The sequence below is a fragment of the Aethalodelphis obliquidens genome, unplaced genomic scaffold (assembly GCF_003676395.1).
Source record: "Aethalodelphis obliquidens isolate GAN/ISIS:26980383/991018 unplaced genomic scaffold, ASM367639v1 scaffold2, whole genome shotgun sequence".
Taxonomy (NCBI): Eukaryota; Metazoa; Chordata; class Mammalia; order Artiodactyla; family Delphinidae; genus Aethalodelphis; species Aethalodelphis obliquidens.
The window spans coordinates 29,083,957-29,102,472 of NW_020837946.1; the positions used below are offsets into that span (position 1 = coordinate 29,083,957).

Sequence of the window (18,516 nt, forward strand, 5' to 3'; positions counted from 1 at the left end):
TGTCATAAATAAATCACCTATTTTTTTTCTCTTGGCTAGATGTTTACATTTGTGTATGTGATGTAATTATAACATAAATACACATTCTAAATAAGTTCAAGAATCAAAAAAACAAAAACAAAAGCCAATCTTAACACTGCTCAAAACACAAAAAAAGCTCAGTCAGGACACAGAATTAAAGATAAAAAAAATCAAAAATCTTTTACAACACCTATTTCTTCCACAAGGCGGCTGACTTATTAGCATAAAACTACATCAGAAGCAAGCCATATACATAAACATATCAACCTTATACCTGTCATATTCACTATTTTAGTTGATTAATACAGTAAAGTAGGTTAGTATTATCCTCTTTAACATGAAGAGTTTGGTACTGAGGTATAACATATTTTGTGATTTAATCAGGAATAGTCAGAATTTGGATTTATAAACTCCCACTTTTTGTTTATTTATTGACCCTAATTGTGTTAGAAATGGGTCCATGAAATCAACCTGGGGTTGAGTAGTTTTTGTTTGTTTTGAATCAACTGAATAAGTACCAGAAAAGGAGAATATTTACATATTCTCCTGGAGAGGAGAGTAAATCTTTATATTAACAATCCTGAGAAGACATATATATATATATTTTTTTAAATTTAGGTCTAGCATTACCAAGTGTTGATGAGGATACAGAGCAATGAATTCTTTTTGGTTTTTTTTTTTGTTTTTTTAAATTAATTAATTAATTAATTATTTTTGGCTGTATTGGGTCTTCGTTTCTGTGCAAGGGCTTTCTCTAGTTGCGGCAAGCAGGGGCCACTCTTCATCGCGGTGCGCGGGCCCCTCACTGTCGCGGCCTCTCTTGTTGCGGAGCACAAGCTCCTGACGCGCAGGCTCAGTAGTTGTGGCACACGGGCCTAGCTGCTCCGCGGCATGTGGGATCTTCCCAGACCAGGGCTCGAACCCGTGTCCCCTGCATTGGCAGGCAGATTCTCAACCACTGCGCCACCAGGGAAGCCCGAGAAGACATATTTTTAAACTGTTTTCCTTCACTCTATACCTGAGTCTCACAAGATTTTTTTAGACAACACAGCAATGAAGAATGCTAATACTAGTAATACTGGTAAAAGAGGAATGCCTCTTTATCGGTCATGCCAATTGGTACAAATTCAAGAAAACTAGTTCCTCCAAAAGGTAGTTACAAGTATTCATAAATTTGTCCAATCCTTTGAAAATGAGTCATAATTAGCCACCAGAAGAAAGAGATATGCACTTACCATGTAAAGAATGAAAATTTTAGTTTCCTTAATAGAATATTTTCAACTCTTGTTCTGAAGCATTATAAGGTTAAATCATTTGGTCAAGTATGCAAAACTAGATGACGTCTAACCTGGAACAAAAGTCCGGATTTCCTGAGGTACAAGCTGAAGAGCAGTAGGAGATGAAACGTAGAAATAACGTGGAAATCAATGATGTGGCTGAGGCTCCAGAAAATTCCAATTCTTTGAACTTTTACTTCCTCATCCATAAAATGAGGGAGGTGGATTAAATGACTGATACATTTCCTTCCAGCTCTAACCTTCTCTTAATGTAGGCAACATAAGTTGATAAAACCTGTGACAGATGCAGTCATACTGCTAGAGACCTTTTATTGCCAACCTGGGGTTTCTCGACTACTTTGTTTGTAAGTCCATGTCAGCTCAGGTTCAAACTCTAGCCCTAACCTATTTATGTAGCTTTGATAGTTTATACTCTTATGAGATAAAAGGAAATAAGGGTCCCAAGAGATTAATAGCAGCTACACCTCAAAGAGTTAAGATAATGAAAAGAGAGAATACATCCCAACACTTAGCAGTGCCTGGCACAGAGTAAGACGCCCAGTAATTGCACGTCTGCATATTTGGGGTACCTTAGTCCATCCAGGATGATATTAACAGAATACCATAGACTGGGTAGCTTATAAACAACAGAAATTTACTTCTCACAAATTAACTGTGGGAGAGGCTCGGAAGTCCAAGGTCAAGGCTCTGGCAGATTCTGTGTCTGGTGAGGGCCCCCCTTCCTGGTTCGGAGATGGTCATCTTCTCACTGTCCTCACATGGAGAAGTGACAAGGGAGCTCTCTGAGGCCTCTTGTACAAGAGCACTAATCCAATGTATGAGGCCTCCACCCTCATGACCTAATCATCTCCCAAAGCTCTGCCTCTAAATACCATCACACTAGGGGTTAGGTTCCAACACAGGACTTGCGGGGATGGGGTGGAGGGGCGGCACAAGCGCTCGGTCTTTCACACGGGGCTAAAACAATACCAACGTACGTGGCACTCAGGTTTCACAAGCGGAACCTGCTGTATCCCCAGTGAGTCAAATACTAGGTAGACAGGCGTGTGACAAACTTGAATAAGTACTTCCACAAAAGGATGAACAAACGTAACTGAAAAACAGCCTTCAGGTCTGGCTCACAAAACAGTTCAGCTATATATTTACTTGAAAAGACTTTGTGAAATGGTGGGAGGGGAAAGGGGAAGAGGGAGAAAGGAATGACCTCACCAATGGCAAGGACTATGGTGTTAGCAACCCACAACCTATCAATCTTAAGAAATTAGGACTCCTTGCCATCTCTGTACTATCTCATCTGCGTTTCTCTTAGTGAGGTCCACAAACCACTTCTACCTAGAATGCTTGTTACAACTGCAGATACCTGATCCTCACCCATTTTTAACACGCTACCTCGTTAATTCTTATACATTCTACAATTTGAGACCCTAGCCCAATTGCTTTGTGGCCAGTGCTTGAACGTGGTCCATACCTGAGTCCTAAAACAGCTTAGATTCCAAACCTGAGGACTGCCCACAGCAACTTACCTGCAATCCATCACAACTAAGAAACCAGTTTTGAATGCATCAAAGCTAATGAGAAACAGTAAAACCTATAGCTCATGAATTTATAAAGTATCTGGGCACTGGAAGGAACAGGTATGACTGCAAAAATGACCCTTCTGGAATTTTCTCAGCATTTTCTAAAGTGCCAGTGAGAATATTTCTTTCATTCTCAACTTTAATTTTAGCAGTGAACTGAAATAACACTTTTTATTATGGTGAGCAGTCAGGTAAGTTCCATCGACAACTGAATTGTAGTCTTTATTAAAGTTATTTTTATAAATTTATGTCTAATAACATTAAAAGGTTGCTTTTTACTTTAACATGTGCTTTGCAAATTTATATCAGCAGTAGAAAGTGCTTCCTGTGAATAGATTTTACTCTTCAAAAATGTGACTGCATCCTTCATCTCTAGTTTTTCCATCTCCCAATTATTGACCTTACCAAAGAAAGAGGAAAATAATCAGTTTGCAAGAAGATGACGATGTATAAAATAAAAGCTAGTTTCGAGATCCAAGGATATTAAAATAACATCAGCCAACCACTTATAATTACGCACATTTTAGAAGTTTAGTAAGACTATGTGCTAGGGTCGAAGAAAGCTCTCACAGTGAAAATTATAAAAAAACTTTAAAGGTCCTCTAAAGGGTGCAAAAGATCCTTTCTTGGGATAATCTTCCTTAGAATATAAATAATAGCCAATATGAAAAAAAAAGTGTTACAGATTAGCCCATTAAGAGAAATGGGCCATCTTAACCTTGGTAATCCAGGCATGATCCAGTTTTGGATACTAAAGTACCATAATGAAGATTCAAATATTTACATTTCACATTATATGCAGGACCAAATGAGTGGCATTTAGATAGGTCCTAACATTAACATAAACATACATTTATTCGTATGGTTCTTGCTCCATACAGAGACATCTAGAGAGGCTGTTCAAGAAAAGTTATGCTCAGAATCAAAGAAAGCATAAGGAGGGAAGAGGAAGAAGCATCCTTATAGTCATCCAGCATTTTCTAGTGACAAACATCCTTAACAGCCTCACAATGGCCCATGAAAACAAAGCTTTAATTAACATCTTTTCTCCTCCTGTTCAAGATAACCTAGAAACCGAATATGGTTTCATGTGTCTTAAATTAAAGAAGTACACATATTATTTACATTTTTCACTTGACAAAAATGATTAAAGTTGACTAAATGTAGCACTTATAAAACCCCAAGTAAATAATAGTATCAGCTGAGTAGGAGCCAACTCACGTACCAGAAAGGTTCTTTTTCAAAGAAAACAATAACTAAAACACTTATTCCGATACTGCTGACAATTCATCTAGTCCTAGTAACCAACTTCAACCACAACATTCCCAGCAGAATGAACATCAGTAACTGAAGACTATTTCATTTGCATTTTTTTCTTACCAAGATCACATGAAAACCCATTACTTTCAAATGCCGCATTTTCATAGCAAGGAATCCTCTGGGGTGGGTTGAATCCAAACAGTACGTAGATCTAGGAACACAGAGTACAGCTACTCTGAAAACAAAAACACAAAACGTGAGACTAGTTACTAACGAGATGACCATGTACAATCTTGCTGCATCCTTGTTCTTTGGAGATTTCAAAGCTGAGCTCTCCACTTACCACATTCCTCACCATTCCCTCCTGTATTAGTCCTTCACTTCCTCATTACCTAGACTATGCAGATATTCCAGTACATGAAGACTATTTTAGGAACCACAAGCTTATAAAAATGCTTTATACAAACAGTATCCCTTAACCATCTTTAAGAATGGCTACATTCTCGATGAGGAAAATTTTCAGATATGAAAGCACCCATTTTAGGGCTTTCCTGTGCAGAGCTAATCTCTGATCTAAACATAATTATTTATGCTGCTAGAAGCACTGATGTAGATAATACCAAATGGAAGATGCTCTGCTTGTAAATATTGTCTCCCAGAGACAGACACATTTAAAAGCCAGAATGGGGAGACTAAATACAAAAAAGAAAACACTAAGAGATAGGCAAGACTGTTGAAAAGATAAAATGTATACGAGTAACAAAAATGTGGAAGGTGTAATTTGTCTTTCATTGTTCATGGTCTTTTGGAAAGATTAAGTTCATTGGGGGAGACAAAGACATTTGTATCCTTACTGTCTTCTGTCATACTGTGACTGTTATCTGAGATAAAGTAAGAGAAATTTCGTATCTTTAAAGGAACACTGATTCCTCATTTTTTCTCGGTACTTTAGGCTGAGAGCTACTACATTATATTATCATGCCAGAACAGATGAACACCTGAAAAAGAAAAATGATCTTTCAACTGGGTCAGAGAGAAAGCCTCTTTTTGAGGGAAGATGGGTAATAAGTAGAAGGAAGATAGTGGCTGAAAAAGATGGCCAAGGAACAAGCTAGGTGGATTTAGAAAAGCGCAAAAGTTACAGAGCTGTGTGTGAGTGGAGAGGGATGAGTAGATAAGAGTTTGAATCCCTACAGACTTTTTCTGTACCTCTCTCTACCATACTTACGTGCACGTGCTACAAAGCAGTAGGGGATATACGTCGCTTGGGGTCAGGATCCACGTCTGACTCATCTTTGTGTGCCCCACAGGCCCTAACAGAGCCTTGCCACAAAGAATGACTGAACACAGGGTGTGTGCAATATGCCCTGATCCAGATGCTTACAAGGCAGAATATTCTCTCAGGGAGTAGCATCAATTTCTCCCAGAAACACCCTCTGTACTGTGTGAGTCAAGGAAACTACTTCTAATTAACTTCAGTATGGTTTGATCCATATACAATACAGCTTAATTAAAAAGCTAAAGTTTCTCTACCTTTAGAAAGGTTTGGCGGTAGAGAAAAATATTTTTTGGGTATTTGATTTTAGTAGAAGCCTTCCTTCTTTATGATCACTACTGCATTATCTTGTCAAAAATTCACCCTGCACTGATGGTTTCAATTATATTAGCACTGTTTTATTGAACTGTTTAGCTTAAAACCTGATTTTAAAAAATTGCCTGTTTCATTAAATGGACAACTCCAATCCACTGTCTTCAACCACAGGGCCCCACATTTATACCTAAGGGGTAGATTAACGGATGTCCCTTGGCGCACTACAAGATCTATACAAATATAAGGTCTTTGTATTGTTACTGCTCTTTAATATGAAGTCTTCGAGAATTAAGATTTAAATTTAGAAAGCTCAGCAAATGCGTATGTGTAAACAACCTTTGAATATTTGTAGCAGAAGTTACCACATCCACGTCAGAAAATGGAAGCACTTGGCTCCTGTTAGCATCCATTCTGATTTCAAAATCTGAAAGAAAAAAATTGATACTGATTTTTCAAACATCGCTCCGAGTGTTTTTTTGTTTGAAAAGATATACTACCACTACCAATAATTATAATGGCAGCAGGTAAGCTATACTGAGCTTATTTACCATGTGCCAAATACTAGTCTGGATTTTATATGTATAATCTCATTTGCTGGTCACAGGAACCCTGTGAGGTGGGTAATATTATTATTGCCATTTTACAGATAAGGAAAGAGGCTGGTGAGTGCCTAACACACAGCACTAGTAAGTAGTAGAGTGAAAATCCACACCCAGCAGTCCAGCTTCAGAGCCAATGCTGCACCACACTAGACTGCTGCAGTAAACTCCTTATCTTTTGTCAGAAAAGAAGTAAAACAGAGGAAAATCATATGAAGTCCCATACCGATATAATAATTATGTGGCAACCACACACTTTCTGAGAAGCATCCTTCTCCCAGAAGGCTACTCAGCACCTCGGCAACCTTTGCATGTGGATGTAATGGCATGGAGGGCAGCTGTGGCAGCACTAAGTGTGTGTCCTTGTGACAAGGAACATCATCAAGTTTTAGACAGGCAGCCAAAACATGAAGCTTGTGAACATTCCTCTCCACATCACCTTAAAAAAAAAAAAAAGAGAGAGAAAGAAAATTATAGTTAAGAAAAATATGAATGCTACATCTAAGAAATTGTATTAATGCACCTATAACTCTGATTATTTGCTTCTTATCAGGAGGAATCTCTCTGTGTCTCCCTAGGTCCCACAGTGTGTAGGTCAGTGCCCTGATAACGTTTTAAACTTTAAAATATCTTTCAAGGTGCTTTAGCCTCAACTCTTCACTGAACAGACGGGAAAATGCTCAGGGATGTTAAAATGCCTCCTGATTAAAGGCAAAGTTGGGACTAGATTCCAGGTCTCCTGGGTTCACGGCTGCTTCCTCCATGTTAGACTGCTTGAAAAATCAGCACATGGTGCTCCTTTTCCACACTTCAACTTTGGAATTTCATACTGTTGTTTTTAAAAGGATTTAAAATACTCTATTCCCAGATAATCATCAAATTTTACACATCTAGCCTGATATTGCTTCTCCTTATTTAATAGTAAAGACTGAAAGACAACAATTAATTTGGTTCCAAGAGTAAATAAATTCACTACTTTGGTAACTACTTGGTTTCTTGATCTAACGGCTGTGTCCTCATTACAGGCCATGAGTGACAAAGTGTTTATAGCTGCAAAAGTTGACTTACCTTGGCTTCAAACGTGACACATATGGATCAGAAGTACAAACACCTCTGATCAAGGCATAAAGAACAACCTGAATGAACATTTAGCCTTTGCACAGGTGCATGAAGTGTAAATAAAAAGAACAATGACGCTGTGTTTCTTATTCTTGCCGTCTATGGGCAGGATCTGTTACTAAAGGAGCCTCCACCGGTTTGCTGGTTTGAAGCACGGCCCTTTGACTTCACCATCATTGGTCCTTTCATCAGGAGCACCCGCTCCACACGTTTTAACTAACACTGCGGCAACTGAGACCCCAATCTGAATCACCTGGTAGCCCGGCAGTACTGCTTTATTTTAGTCACCACCGTGCACTGACATCCTACCTGACGTCAGCAGATCATGGATGATGTCCTTTTGAAGAAGCTGATTAATAGGGGCCAGGGGAAAATGGTTCATCAAGCAAAACGAACACACACTATTCAACAGGTTTTCAGAAGAGATGTGGTGAAGACTACCAGTCAGAGCACTAGCCATAACTTCTAGGAACCTACAGGGGCAGAAAGGAGAGTCAGCTTTCAAATATGAAGAGTAGACAAGGTCATGGTAGAGCTAGTGAGGTGTCACAGAACTGACAGCTTTAAGGGGATAAAACAATCAGGCTTGCAATAAGTCTTCACACATCTTTCAGGTCGGTGACTATCTCATAATAAATACATACACTCAATAAATGTTAGCTACTACTACATGTCTTACACAGGGCAAATGTTTATAAGCTTTAACTCATTTAATTCCTATTCAAACTCTGTGGGATAGGTATCATTATTTTCTTCATAATAAAGATGAGTAAACAGGCTAAGCAGGGTCAACTAACTTGTCCAAGAACACACAGCCAGGAAGTAGCAGAGACAGCCCTGGAATCCAAGTTGTCAGGGTCCAGAGGCTTTTAACCGTTGTGCTAGATTTTTTATCATGAGTAAGTCTTTAAGACCTGGAACTCCACTGCAGTTTTATAATCACTTACAATTCTCTAGCTATTAATACTCTGAGTTAAAAGAACTGCTAGCCTAATCCTACCACCCAAGCTAATGTTACGCAGTATAACGAAGCAGCTAAGCACAGAGGAAGAGAGGAAAGATCAAAACTAGGTAAGGTCACGTGTGCAGGGTGGCACTGCTGATAGACGGCACAGATACGCTTTGAACCCAGGTCAATTTGACTCTTAGGGCATAAGCTATATATCATTATATAAGAAAAAGGAAGTATTGATACTTGCAGAGTACTGTGATAGTGTACAGGAAAGAAAGTAGATAGGGTAGCTTTGGGGATAAGAATTTCAGTTAAGTGGAAAAGATGGCAAAAGGGAAGACCACTTGAAACTAACCCCTGAAAGTACATGCCATTCATGCTGTAATAACTATCGAGGCTGGGGCACAGGCAGAGATGCCCACAGCAGGGCAAATATGCCCTGAAGTAAGCCCTTAGTACCAACGAGTCATAAAGGGAAATGTCTGAGATCAACTGGGAGGTCCCGTGAGGAGCAGATGGCCGAGTGAGGAAGGCTGTGACAGGCTAAGCAGGACTGCTAACAGGTCCTAGAGACAACAGTGAGGCAACACTTACTAAAGGGAGAACCGATGGAGTTTGGAGTATGCAGCAAGAAACAGCGGGGCTGCAGAGGACTGATCTGGAGCCCAGCGGTAATCACCTCCCCAGTCTCCTCGCATCCCACTTCTTATGCTGTTACCTCATGCTTCAGCGACACCAAAATCTGTGTCGTTCCCCGCATGTACTCTGCTGTTGCTTTCCTTCCTGACCTGAATACAGAGCCCCTTCTACTCAGAATGGTCTTTCCATCGTTAACTGCTCTCTCTCCATCTTTCAAGATCTGCTCAGGTACCAACTCCTCCAGGCAGGATGCTTGGCACCCACCCTGACCCTCCACTTCGCCAGGCTAGCATCCTGGTACATCCCTCCTCTATTCCTACATACACTGTATAAAACTCTATCACTTCAATGTTCATGCTGTATTTAACTGCAGAAAGGATTATGTCTCATTCATTTTTGTCTTAAGTACCTGAGTGCTTGGTACAAGTTTTCCGACTAAATGAACAAATAAACTTAGATGAGGAGGAGGAGAATATTAATGGAAAAGGAAGAATCAAGAATAATGAGCTAACAACTCACCAAGTTGTATACACTGAATATGCACAGCATTTTACATGTTGTTATTCATACCTCGATAAAGTGGTTTAAAAAGCTCTAGAGCGCTTTTCAATTATGGAGCAGAGACAGGCTTATTGACAAATAATTGCAGCTATGTGTCAAGGCTCCACCAAAGAGTTATATAAGACATGACAAGCACAGGGGCTGTGATGGAGACAATTAAGGGAAGGCACATGACAAAGCTATATAAGACATGACAAGCACAGGGGTTCTGATGGAGACAATTAAGGGAAGGCACATGACATGCAGTATGAACTGAGTCTCTCACAACAATGGAGAGCACAGTAGGCAGCTGCTTTTCTTGGCCCAGGACTTCTCTGATTACCTGCCCCAAAGAAATGGGCATGTGACCCAAACTCGTTCAATCAGATTTTCTCTTTTGGAAATCTGAATCTTGAGGGAAAACCACAGGGACAAAAAGCTGTTGGAGTCAAGCTACTCGATGGCAAAGAGATGACCAGTGAACCTTGCCACTGAGACCCTCAGAACTGCCCTAGTTTATTCTTCCAAGGCCTCTGTGACTGACACTCTAGTTTTTTTTTTTAATCTAACAATTACTGTGTCTGGCATTGCCTTAAGAACCTAACACAGATTAACTCATTTAATCCTCATAACAACCCAATACGATTAGAAATAACTCTATTTCTCATCCCCATTTTAACAGATGAAGAAACTGAGGCACAGATAAGTAACTTGCCAAAGTTAAGTAGCTAATGAATCGCAGAGCTAAGATTCAAACCTAAGCAATGTCTCCAGGGTCTGCGCTTTTAATCACCCTTCTAACAAATGACAAATAACATGTTATATGCGTTTCTGGTTTTTAATGAAACTTAGAACTGACCTAGAGAGGAAGGAAAGATGTTCTGGGTGGAAAGAAGATGAAAGAGCACAGCATGTTTGAGGAATTGCTGTGTTTAATAGTAGAAATGCATGGTTGTGGTTAAAATGAAAAGAATAGAAAGCAGTAGTTCGGGACCAAATGAAGAGTTAGGGTCAAAACTAAACTATAAACTCAGGAGCTGAGGGAATAAGCTGGGGGAGAGTTTGAAATGAAAACTCCTATGCTGAATTACCAAATATATTGCAAAGAACAAAGAAACTGGCAAAAGCAAAGCACATATCTTTAGCAAAGATAAAATAAAATTCTGTTTAACTTCATAAATAAGGAATATTATGTTTTATTTCTGGACATGGATGAAGGCCATGGATGGGTTCGCATGTAAGAATTCATTAAGCTTCGTAATCTTTTCTATAAATACGATATGTGGCAATAAAAAAGTAAAAAAAGAACAAGTACATACTCGTGAGTCCAGCATTTGTGGAAGTGATTGAGAGAAGAATACACATGAAGAATAGAGACAAGGCTTTTCACGTTTAGGAAGCCAGGTTCATCTGCTGCTTTCTTCATAAACAAGTCCATCAAACTAACAGGGCGAAAGCCAACGTTTTCAAATAAGATGAGGAGAAAAAGAACCTAAAAACAGAAGAATTGAGGGAAAACTTCTTAAGAATTACAGTATGCTGTTAGCAATCTTTTAGATCTCAAAATATTTAAACCGCAATAGAATTGTCCTGACTGACCAAATATTCCCTTAAAAGGAACAATTATCTTTTCCTTACAAAATCTGTTCCAGTTATTCTTGAATCAGAGTATCGAGTTAACAATCAACCTCTTTTTATAAGCTGAGAACCAGAGCACAGAACGGTTTCCATATTTCCATCTCATTTAAAATAAATATTTTCCTATACGCTTTTCATATAACAGCTCTGAAAATTACCTTTAAATATACCTCTTCTGAAGTTTTTCAAAATGACCAAGCCAATTTTGAACTGCTCTCCCTTCCAAACCTAGACACTTCCTAGATTCTAAGAGATAACTCAAAAATTTCTATGTTTAGTACTAATTTCTATAACTGAGAATAGAGCTGAAATACAATGATTAAATGTTCCAGTTCACCTCTCATTTCCCTCTTAGTCTTTCTCACAATAAGTACTTCTCTTTCCAAAACAATTTCCATACTAAAGTCAACCTCACCCTCCAAAGTGAACTAAACCAGTGACCTAACATGGTTACCACTACTTAACTACAAAAAGAAGTTTTTACCACCTGCTTCATTTAGATGTTTAATTAACACATGCCCTGAATTAAAAGGCTCTTACTCTGGAAGAAACAAGCAAACTTTCCATAAATAGAAAACACACATGATCATTAAGTAATGACAGTTTATTCTTCAAAAAGCGTAAGCCTCTCACATCACCTATCTCCATTATTCTAAATCTAATAAAGGAAAAGTAGAAAGACAGAAATAATCCTTAGTATCCAACCAAAGTACCATACAACCTTTTGAAAAACAAATAGAAAAACAAACTTTGGACAATATAATTTTTGTTTTGGAGAGAAAGATGGTCCAGACATTGAATAATATATTAATAGGTAACCCCCAGACAAAAATTATAAGGAGCTAATTTTTCAAGCCGATTTAGCATTGGAATATTTTGGAATCTAAACCACTTTAAAATGATAGAGAAATTATTTCGAATGCTAAATAAATTAATACGTTTCTTGAAAGTTTCTGAGGCTTACTCTAAACTGTTAACATACTTACTTTTTTCAACTTCCAGATGTCAAAAGTTGTAGCCACATAATCTGCTATTCCCTTAAAAAGATCTATATTGAAGTACTGGAGGTCTCTGCAAGACTGCAATATGCTGATCAATATTTTAAAGGGACACCCATGGATATTACCTTTAAGAATGAGTTAGAGAAACAAGAATCACCAGATGGTTTTGACTGTAAGATCCAAGATACTATATACACAGTACTTTTGTTTCTTTAGAAAAAATAGCACTATATTTTGTTAAAAAAAAAACAAACACTATAGGCAAAAATAAAATTTAGATCTAACGATATCATCAGATATTTTTCATATAACAGCAAAGTTGTTAAAACAAACAAAACAAATATAGTCCAGAACAGATCGGATGCTATAAATCATATAAGAAAAATTCCCCTTACTTGTGACTATCTTACTGCACTCATTCAAAAGGATAATGGAGCGGTGATTCATGGCGGCCAGTACTGCAAACATGCGCTGGCTATTCAAAACAGAAAATTGGTCTAATTCTTTCAAGGCTTTCATCTAAAGAAAAGTAAACTTAAATTTAATTTATCATTTGTGGCAAAATAAATTAAACTCCTATATTTAAATAAAAAAGGATAAAGTTTGAGCAAGATGACTCGGACAAACAGGTATATAGATAAATATACGTAAATATATATACAGATAAAAATAAAGCTATTTCTATTATTTCACTTTAGCAAAGTTACATACAAAAGCATAATGTCCTCCTAATAAACTGACTTTAGGAGGTGATAGCAAATCACAAGAAATATTTTTTTCAAATTTTACCCAACAGAGAAAATTCAGAAGGTATTTACCTCCAATTTCCTTTTAAGACCAATCGGTGCATCTTTTCCAATACATTTCATTACAGCTTGTAATGTGAAGACACGTTCTATTTTCCAAACTTGCTGATCAACTAGCATCCTGTCATCAAACACAATAAATACCACAGTCCTAGGATCTTAAAGCCAGGTGAGAAATCGTAAAAGTCATTTGGTCCAGCTTCTACTTCTAGGCAAGGAATATGAAGCCCAAAGAAATGATCTACCTGCCCAAGAGTGCAAACAGTGAAAGCTCCAGGACCAGCCTAGTATTGTTTTCTCTCACATTATTTTGCTATCTTTATGCATGAACAAATTTCAGGAGATTATATTAAGACATCCTAATGCATAGTCAATGAAAAAGGGAATTAAAAATTATTCTCATCAACCTATGACATTAGATTAGGTGCATCAATAAGTTGTAAAACTTAACCTCCTTTTCAAGCTGGGCCAGTGTCATGTGACCTCCACATAGTACCCAATTAACCATTATGAACTGAGTACATGTCAGTTATCCCCCAGCCCACATCAGTACTATGTTTTCAGATAATTTTAGATTTTAATGTTACCCACGCCTTTTATTTTATGGTGGACCCTGAAAGAAGCATTATTTCCAGCTTTACCTGATCCAGAGTCACTATTTTAAGTTTAATAAGGTATTAAAGACCATAACTAACAAAGTCTTCCATGCCCCCACTCCAAAAAAGGGAGCTCAACTTTCATCTTCGTTTTTGATTTAAGAGAAACAGAGAAAGGCACCTGAAGAAAGGGTAACAGAGTTCTCACCGCAATCCTGCTCGAAGAACATCCACATTCTTGCATGGCTCCATTGCCTCTAAGATAGTTGACAAAACTGAAAGACATTTCTCATCACACTCATTGATACGTTCCTATTGAAATATAATTACAAAAATACCACAGGTGATGAGCTCATAGTGGACTATCTCACCCAAGCAAAACCACTGAACTGATGCTTTCAACTAAAGGATTAAGTATCAAACCAATAATTCACAGAGTCTGTCCACAATAAACAGCATCTTTGGAAAACAAGATGTCATATGTAAGTGAATTTTCCAAATAATTGATACATTCTTTTATGTATCAACCATTTTTTTACATGCTCCATTATCACTGAAAATGATTTGATATTGATTACCTTCCTCCCCTTCTGAAATAACTTTTATCAAACATTATTTTTACCTCTTCTTGAGACCCAAAGCCATCATGATGACAAGTGCAGTAATATTAGAGCTACAGGACAATTTTCCTACCCCTAAAGAATCTTACACAGCTGCGCTTACAATTTCCCTATATCCTTTCCTGGGTTATCAAACTGCAACCTCAGTTGTGAACCTTCTGATTCACATCTGCTGTCACATGTTACCACCACTACCTGGATCTCAAGAGGAGCCCAGGCTCCATGGATCCTTCTTTCAAATCCTCTGAATTAGGGTACTAATTTAGGTTCTAGAAATGGCCTAATTTAGAAAACGAATAGTAACAACACAGCTTACCTAGTGCTCTACAATTTAATCACAACTAGCTTATACACCTCACAAGAGTACTTGTGATCACATCTGAAAGATGTAAGCTCTTTTGTCACAGAGTCTCAAGTCAGAACCAGATTATGATAAGAAATAGATACTGCTGGAAGGAAAAAAGGTCTCATTCCCATGAGAGGGTTTCCATTAACAATTTATAGCATTCCATCAATACCTACTGTGAAAGAAAAGACCACTGGCTATGTGTTTGAAGGGCAAACTTCACGGATGACATATTTCATCCCTAGCTAAAATGTCTTCGCAACATTCCAACATGTTAGTGAGATACAATTAAATGTACAGTTAACCTGACCCCAAATATCCACCGTCCATTCCTCACCAATGCAGATACTATGCTGATATGAACACCTGTCCAAAATTCATTTAGAGCATCACTGACCAGGTAGAGCGACTTACTGTAATCACTTTTAAATAACTATATAGGGAACACAGTCTACCAAAAAACACGGATATTCTGCAGTTTAAACACTCACACACGACACACAAATTAGTTCCTGGGCGAGAACATGGAAATCATAGTAATGTAAAAAGTTAAAGTTAAAAACTCTCATATACCTATGAACCCAATTCTTGAATTCTATAGTAGGATAGGATATATATCAGATCATCCTCAGGAAACTCCTGTCTTCAAAAAAAATTATTTAATTATGATCATTGAGTTCAGAAGTCTGAAGAGTCCACTCTTAAAAGGTAAATGATTACTTTAATGAACTCATCTTTTCCTCAGCCAATCTGGCATCATTTCAGTGACATCAAACAGGACACTGACTCCTTTGTTTGAAAGTAAAATTGGCTCCTTCCTCCATTCCACTTCCCACTCCCACAGTAATCTAAATACAAATTGGAGCACGTTGATGACCTCTGCTTAAAATATTTCACTGGATCCCCATTGCCTACAGGATAAATCCGAACTCCTTAGCCAGGCAGAAAAGGCTCTTCACGATTCATCCCCTTTTTCCCCAACCTCATGCCTTGCCATGACACCCAACCCCTCCTCGACAACCACAGACACAGTTTCCTCTCCATTCCCTCCAACTCACAACCCCAGTATTCTGTACCTCCAGCCACAATGAACTACTTTCAGCTCCACAAACTATTCTCCAGGATTTGAACACATAGTCTTCTCTGCTTGAAACACCATCCCCTTCGCTATCCATCTTCTAAGTGCTGGCCATTTCTTGGACTCAGCTTAGCCATCATCTCCTACTGGGCCTGAATTTTAGCTCTACTATGTCGAGGTGTTTGTTCATTCACGCAGCAAATATTTATCAAGTACCTACAGATAGTGACACTAACAGGTATGTGACCGTGGGCAAGTTATTTAACCGCTCTAAGCTTAAATTTCCTAATCGGTAAGATGAAAGTAACAATACCTACTTTTAAAAACTACACTGAGAATTACATGAGACAATCCTCTTTTCAAACTTTGTACCTATCACTGCTTCAAACAGTAACCCTGTATCCTCCTCTCCCATCACCTCTTCCCATCATGAAGGCGTACTCCTGCTAGGTTTGAAGCCCTTGTAATGCACTCTCTATATTTTTCTTTCATTGCACTGAAAGCTCTATGTGGCCGTTATTTTGTAACTGTATTCCCTATGCTCAGCACCATGCCTACAACATAGTAAACGTATGACTCATCAGATGAACATTGGTTATTTTTGTAATTACCTACAAAATATCTGTTGTCCCCTCTAGGTTATAAGGGCAGGGATCATGGCTTCTATATCTTTACATCCCTAGTGACAAGTCTAGTAACTGATACATAGTTGACACCCAATAAATGTTTACTGTATGAATAAATCAATCCAGTAGCTGTGTGACTTTAGCCAAGTTAACATCACTAAATCTCTTTCCTCATCTGCTAAACTGAGGTAACATCAACCTTACAGGGCTATTGTGAAGATTAAATAAGACAACACAAGAAGGTAGTCAATAAATACTAGTTCCCTTCCCTTCTCTCCTTCTTTCAACTACCCAACATTTCCTTGTATATTGTGTACCTCTCCCCATTTTAGCTTATTCACTATTACTCAACTCCAGAGAAGAAAAATGGGGCAAGCTTTCATAAATTTCTACAGCAAAAAGATCTGGCAAACTTAAGGACTCTAAATCATATAATATCTATGCAGAAACAAATATAAACTACCATCCCAAAGATAAGTTTCTTTCAAGGAGGCTACATGTCTACGTCCCATCATTCTTTCAAGATATGCTAAACCAAGTAAAAGTATATTTAAGGCTCCTTTTGATTTTACCTGGACCACCCTCAGCAAAGTCTGTACGAGTAGCGTATTCTGAGGGATCCCGAGCTTCACCATAGCATGAAGACTAAACAGCAGGTTGTCGTAGTGCATGATCTTGGCTTCTCTCATAATTTGTTCACACAGCTGGCTAAACACAGGGTGGTTAAACATCAATTGTGTTTCAAAGCGCTTCTGGTCATCAGACATCCGTTTGGCAATTGTCCACATGGCTGAGAAATAGTTACTACTAGGAAATGTAGGTGCTTTTGAAAATATATCTAACACGTCACTCAGGGAATTACACTCCTGAGACAGTTTTCTACAGTTGATCGGGGTTGGTTTTGTTCTCTTGGTGAGAACATCTTCATTGGAAGCCTCATGATGAAAGTTTTTCTTCAATCCATTATCAGAGACAAAGTGTTTTGAGTTAAAGGACAGCCTTCTAGGACAAAGTAGTCTGTCAACTGTAAGGACTGTTGCAGTGCTTATGCCCTTTGTTTGAAAGCCATCACCTCCTGATTTAAAAATTAAGGCATCCTGAAAGAGATCTCTAATAGATGACTGCATTCTAATATCAAAGTTACTTAAGAGCTTTCTTGGGTTCCAGTTTGAATAAACAATTTTTGGTCTGCAAAATCCCGAAGGATACAGCCTCACAGTTCTGCCTGTTGGAACTAAAGTACTGAATTGTCTGAGGGTCCATAAAAAGGAACCTGCTCTGTTATTCATTTTCCTAGCCACTGAAACACTTTCAAATGGCTTTAAAGTTGTCAAGATCACACACACACGTCGCTTCTAAATATGAAAGAAAACACATGTCGTCGCTTTCCTGTAGGGGAAGGGGTTATAAGAGAAATAAAAATTAGAGTAAAACTTCTACTTAAAAATATCAAATGCATTTAACAGAGACTAAAGTGAGAACCTAGGGAGACATTAAGATTTCCGTTAAAAAGGTAAAACCATGTTAGCAATATGGGCTTTCTCCATTTCTACCACAATGTGTATATACACAGCCTTAAAGGTGCAAGGTTACTTTGGAAGTAATCGTTGTACAAATAAGGTATTAAAAAAATAAAAAAGGAAGTGGGTTTCTGACGTAAAAGTTTTCCTGCTTTCTTTGCAGTAAGGCATTTTATGTTACCACCGCCTTGAAGATGTCGTCAATGAAAAACAAGGGTTTAACCTTGATGTATACTTTTTAACACAAGAATTTAACTACAGGTAAACACGAACTGTTAAGAATAAGGACTTGGACAAGTAGAACGGCTCAGAAGCAGCAGCAAACTAAAGTGATGCACGTGGCCTGCGCTTGTCTGGAGATAACAACCAGACAGTCTCACCAGGTCTCAGAACCGGTGTCAGGGGTCCGTCCTTCCGGAGCTGGACCTCTTAGTATTAACCCACCTCCCTAAACTTACTTCCCGGGCAACTCCTGAGACCCTTCTCTGAAAGGCGAGAATTCTAAAGCGTAGTACGACCACCTGTTCCACCTATGCTCGTCCTCCACTCACCTTAGTTCAGAGCCCCCTGGTTATACAGAGGCGCGGCCATACAGCTTCCCCGCGAGCTGAGCGTATCGCGAGATTTTACGGATCCTTCATAGGTCAAAAAGTGTTATGTTCGCGGGAGGTTGGAAATAGTTTACTTGG

At 38.4% G+C, this 18,516-nt stretch overlaps 1 protein-coding gene across 2 annotated transcripts; it reads right to left on the minus strand.

Annotated features, from left to right (window-relative positions):
• Nucleotides 1–3,053: 3,053 nt before the first annotated feature.
• On the minus strand, nt 3,054–18,489 carry FASTKD2 (FAST kinase domains 2). 2 transcript variants are annotated; one of them, XM_027123177.1, is made up of 12 exons: nt 18,379–18,489; nt 16,880–17,696; nt 13,846–13,949; nt 13,054–13,162; nt 12,631–12,754; nt 12,221–12,360; nt 10,916–11,088; nt 7,775–7,938; nt 6,573–6,785; nt 6,084–6,171; nt 4,277–4,391; nt 3,054–3,296 (listed from the first exon to the last, which is right to left on the minus strand). In XM_027123177.1, the coding sequence occupies exons 2-12, from the start codon at nt 17,594–17,596 to the stop codon at nt 3,177–3,179; spliced, it is 2,067 nt and encodes a 688-aa protein (XP_026978978.1). In that variant the 5' UTR covers nt 17,597–17,696; nt 18,379–18,489; the 3' UTR covers nt 3,054–3,176. The 2 variants fall into 2 exon arrangements, with proteins under 2 accessions (XP_026978978.1, XP_026978987.1); XM_027123186.1 differs by lacking the exons at nt 3,054–3,296; nt 6,084–6,171 and having other exon boundaries at nt 4,293–4,391.
• Between the last annotated feature and the right edge of the window lie 27 nt (nt 18,490–18,516).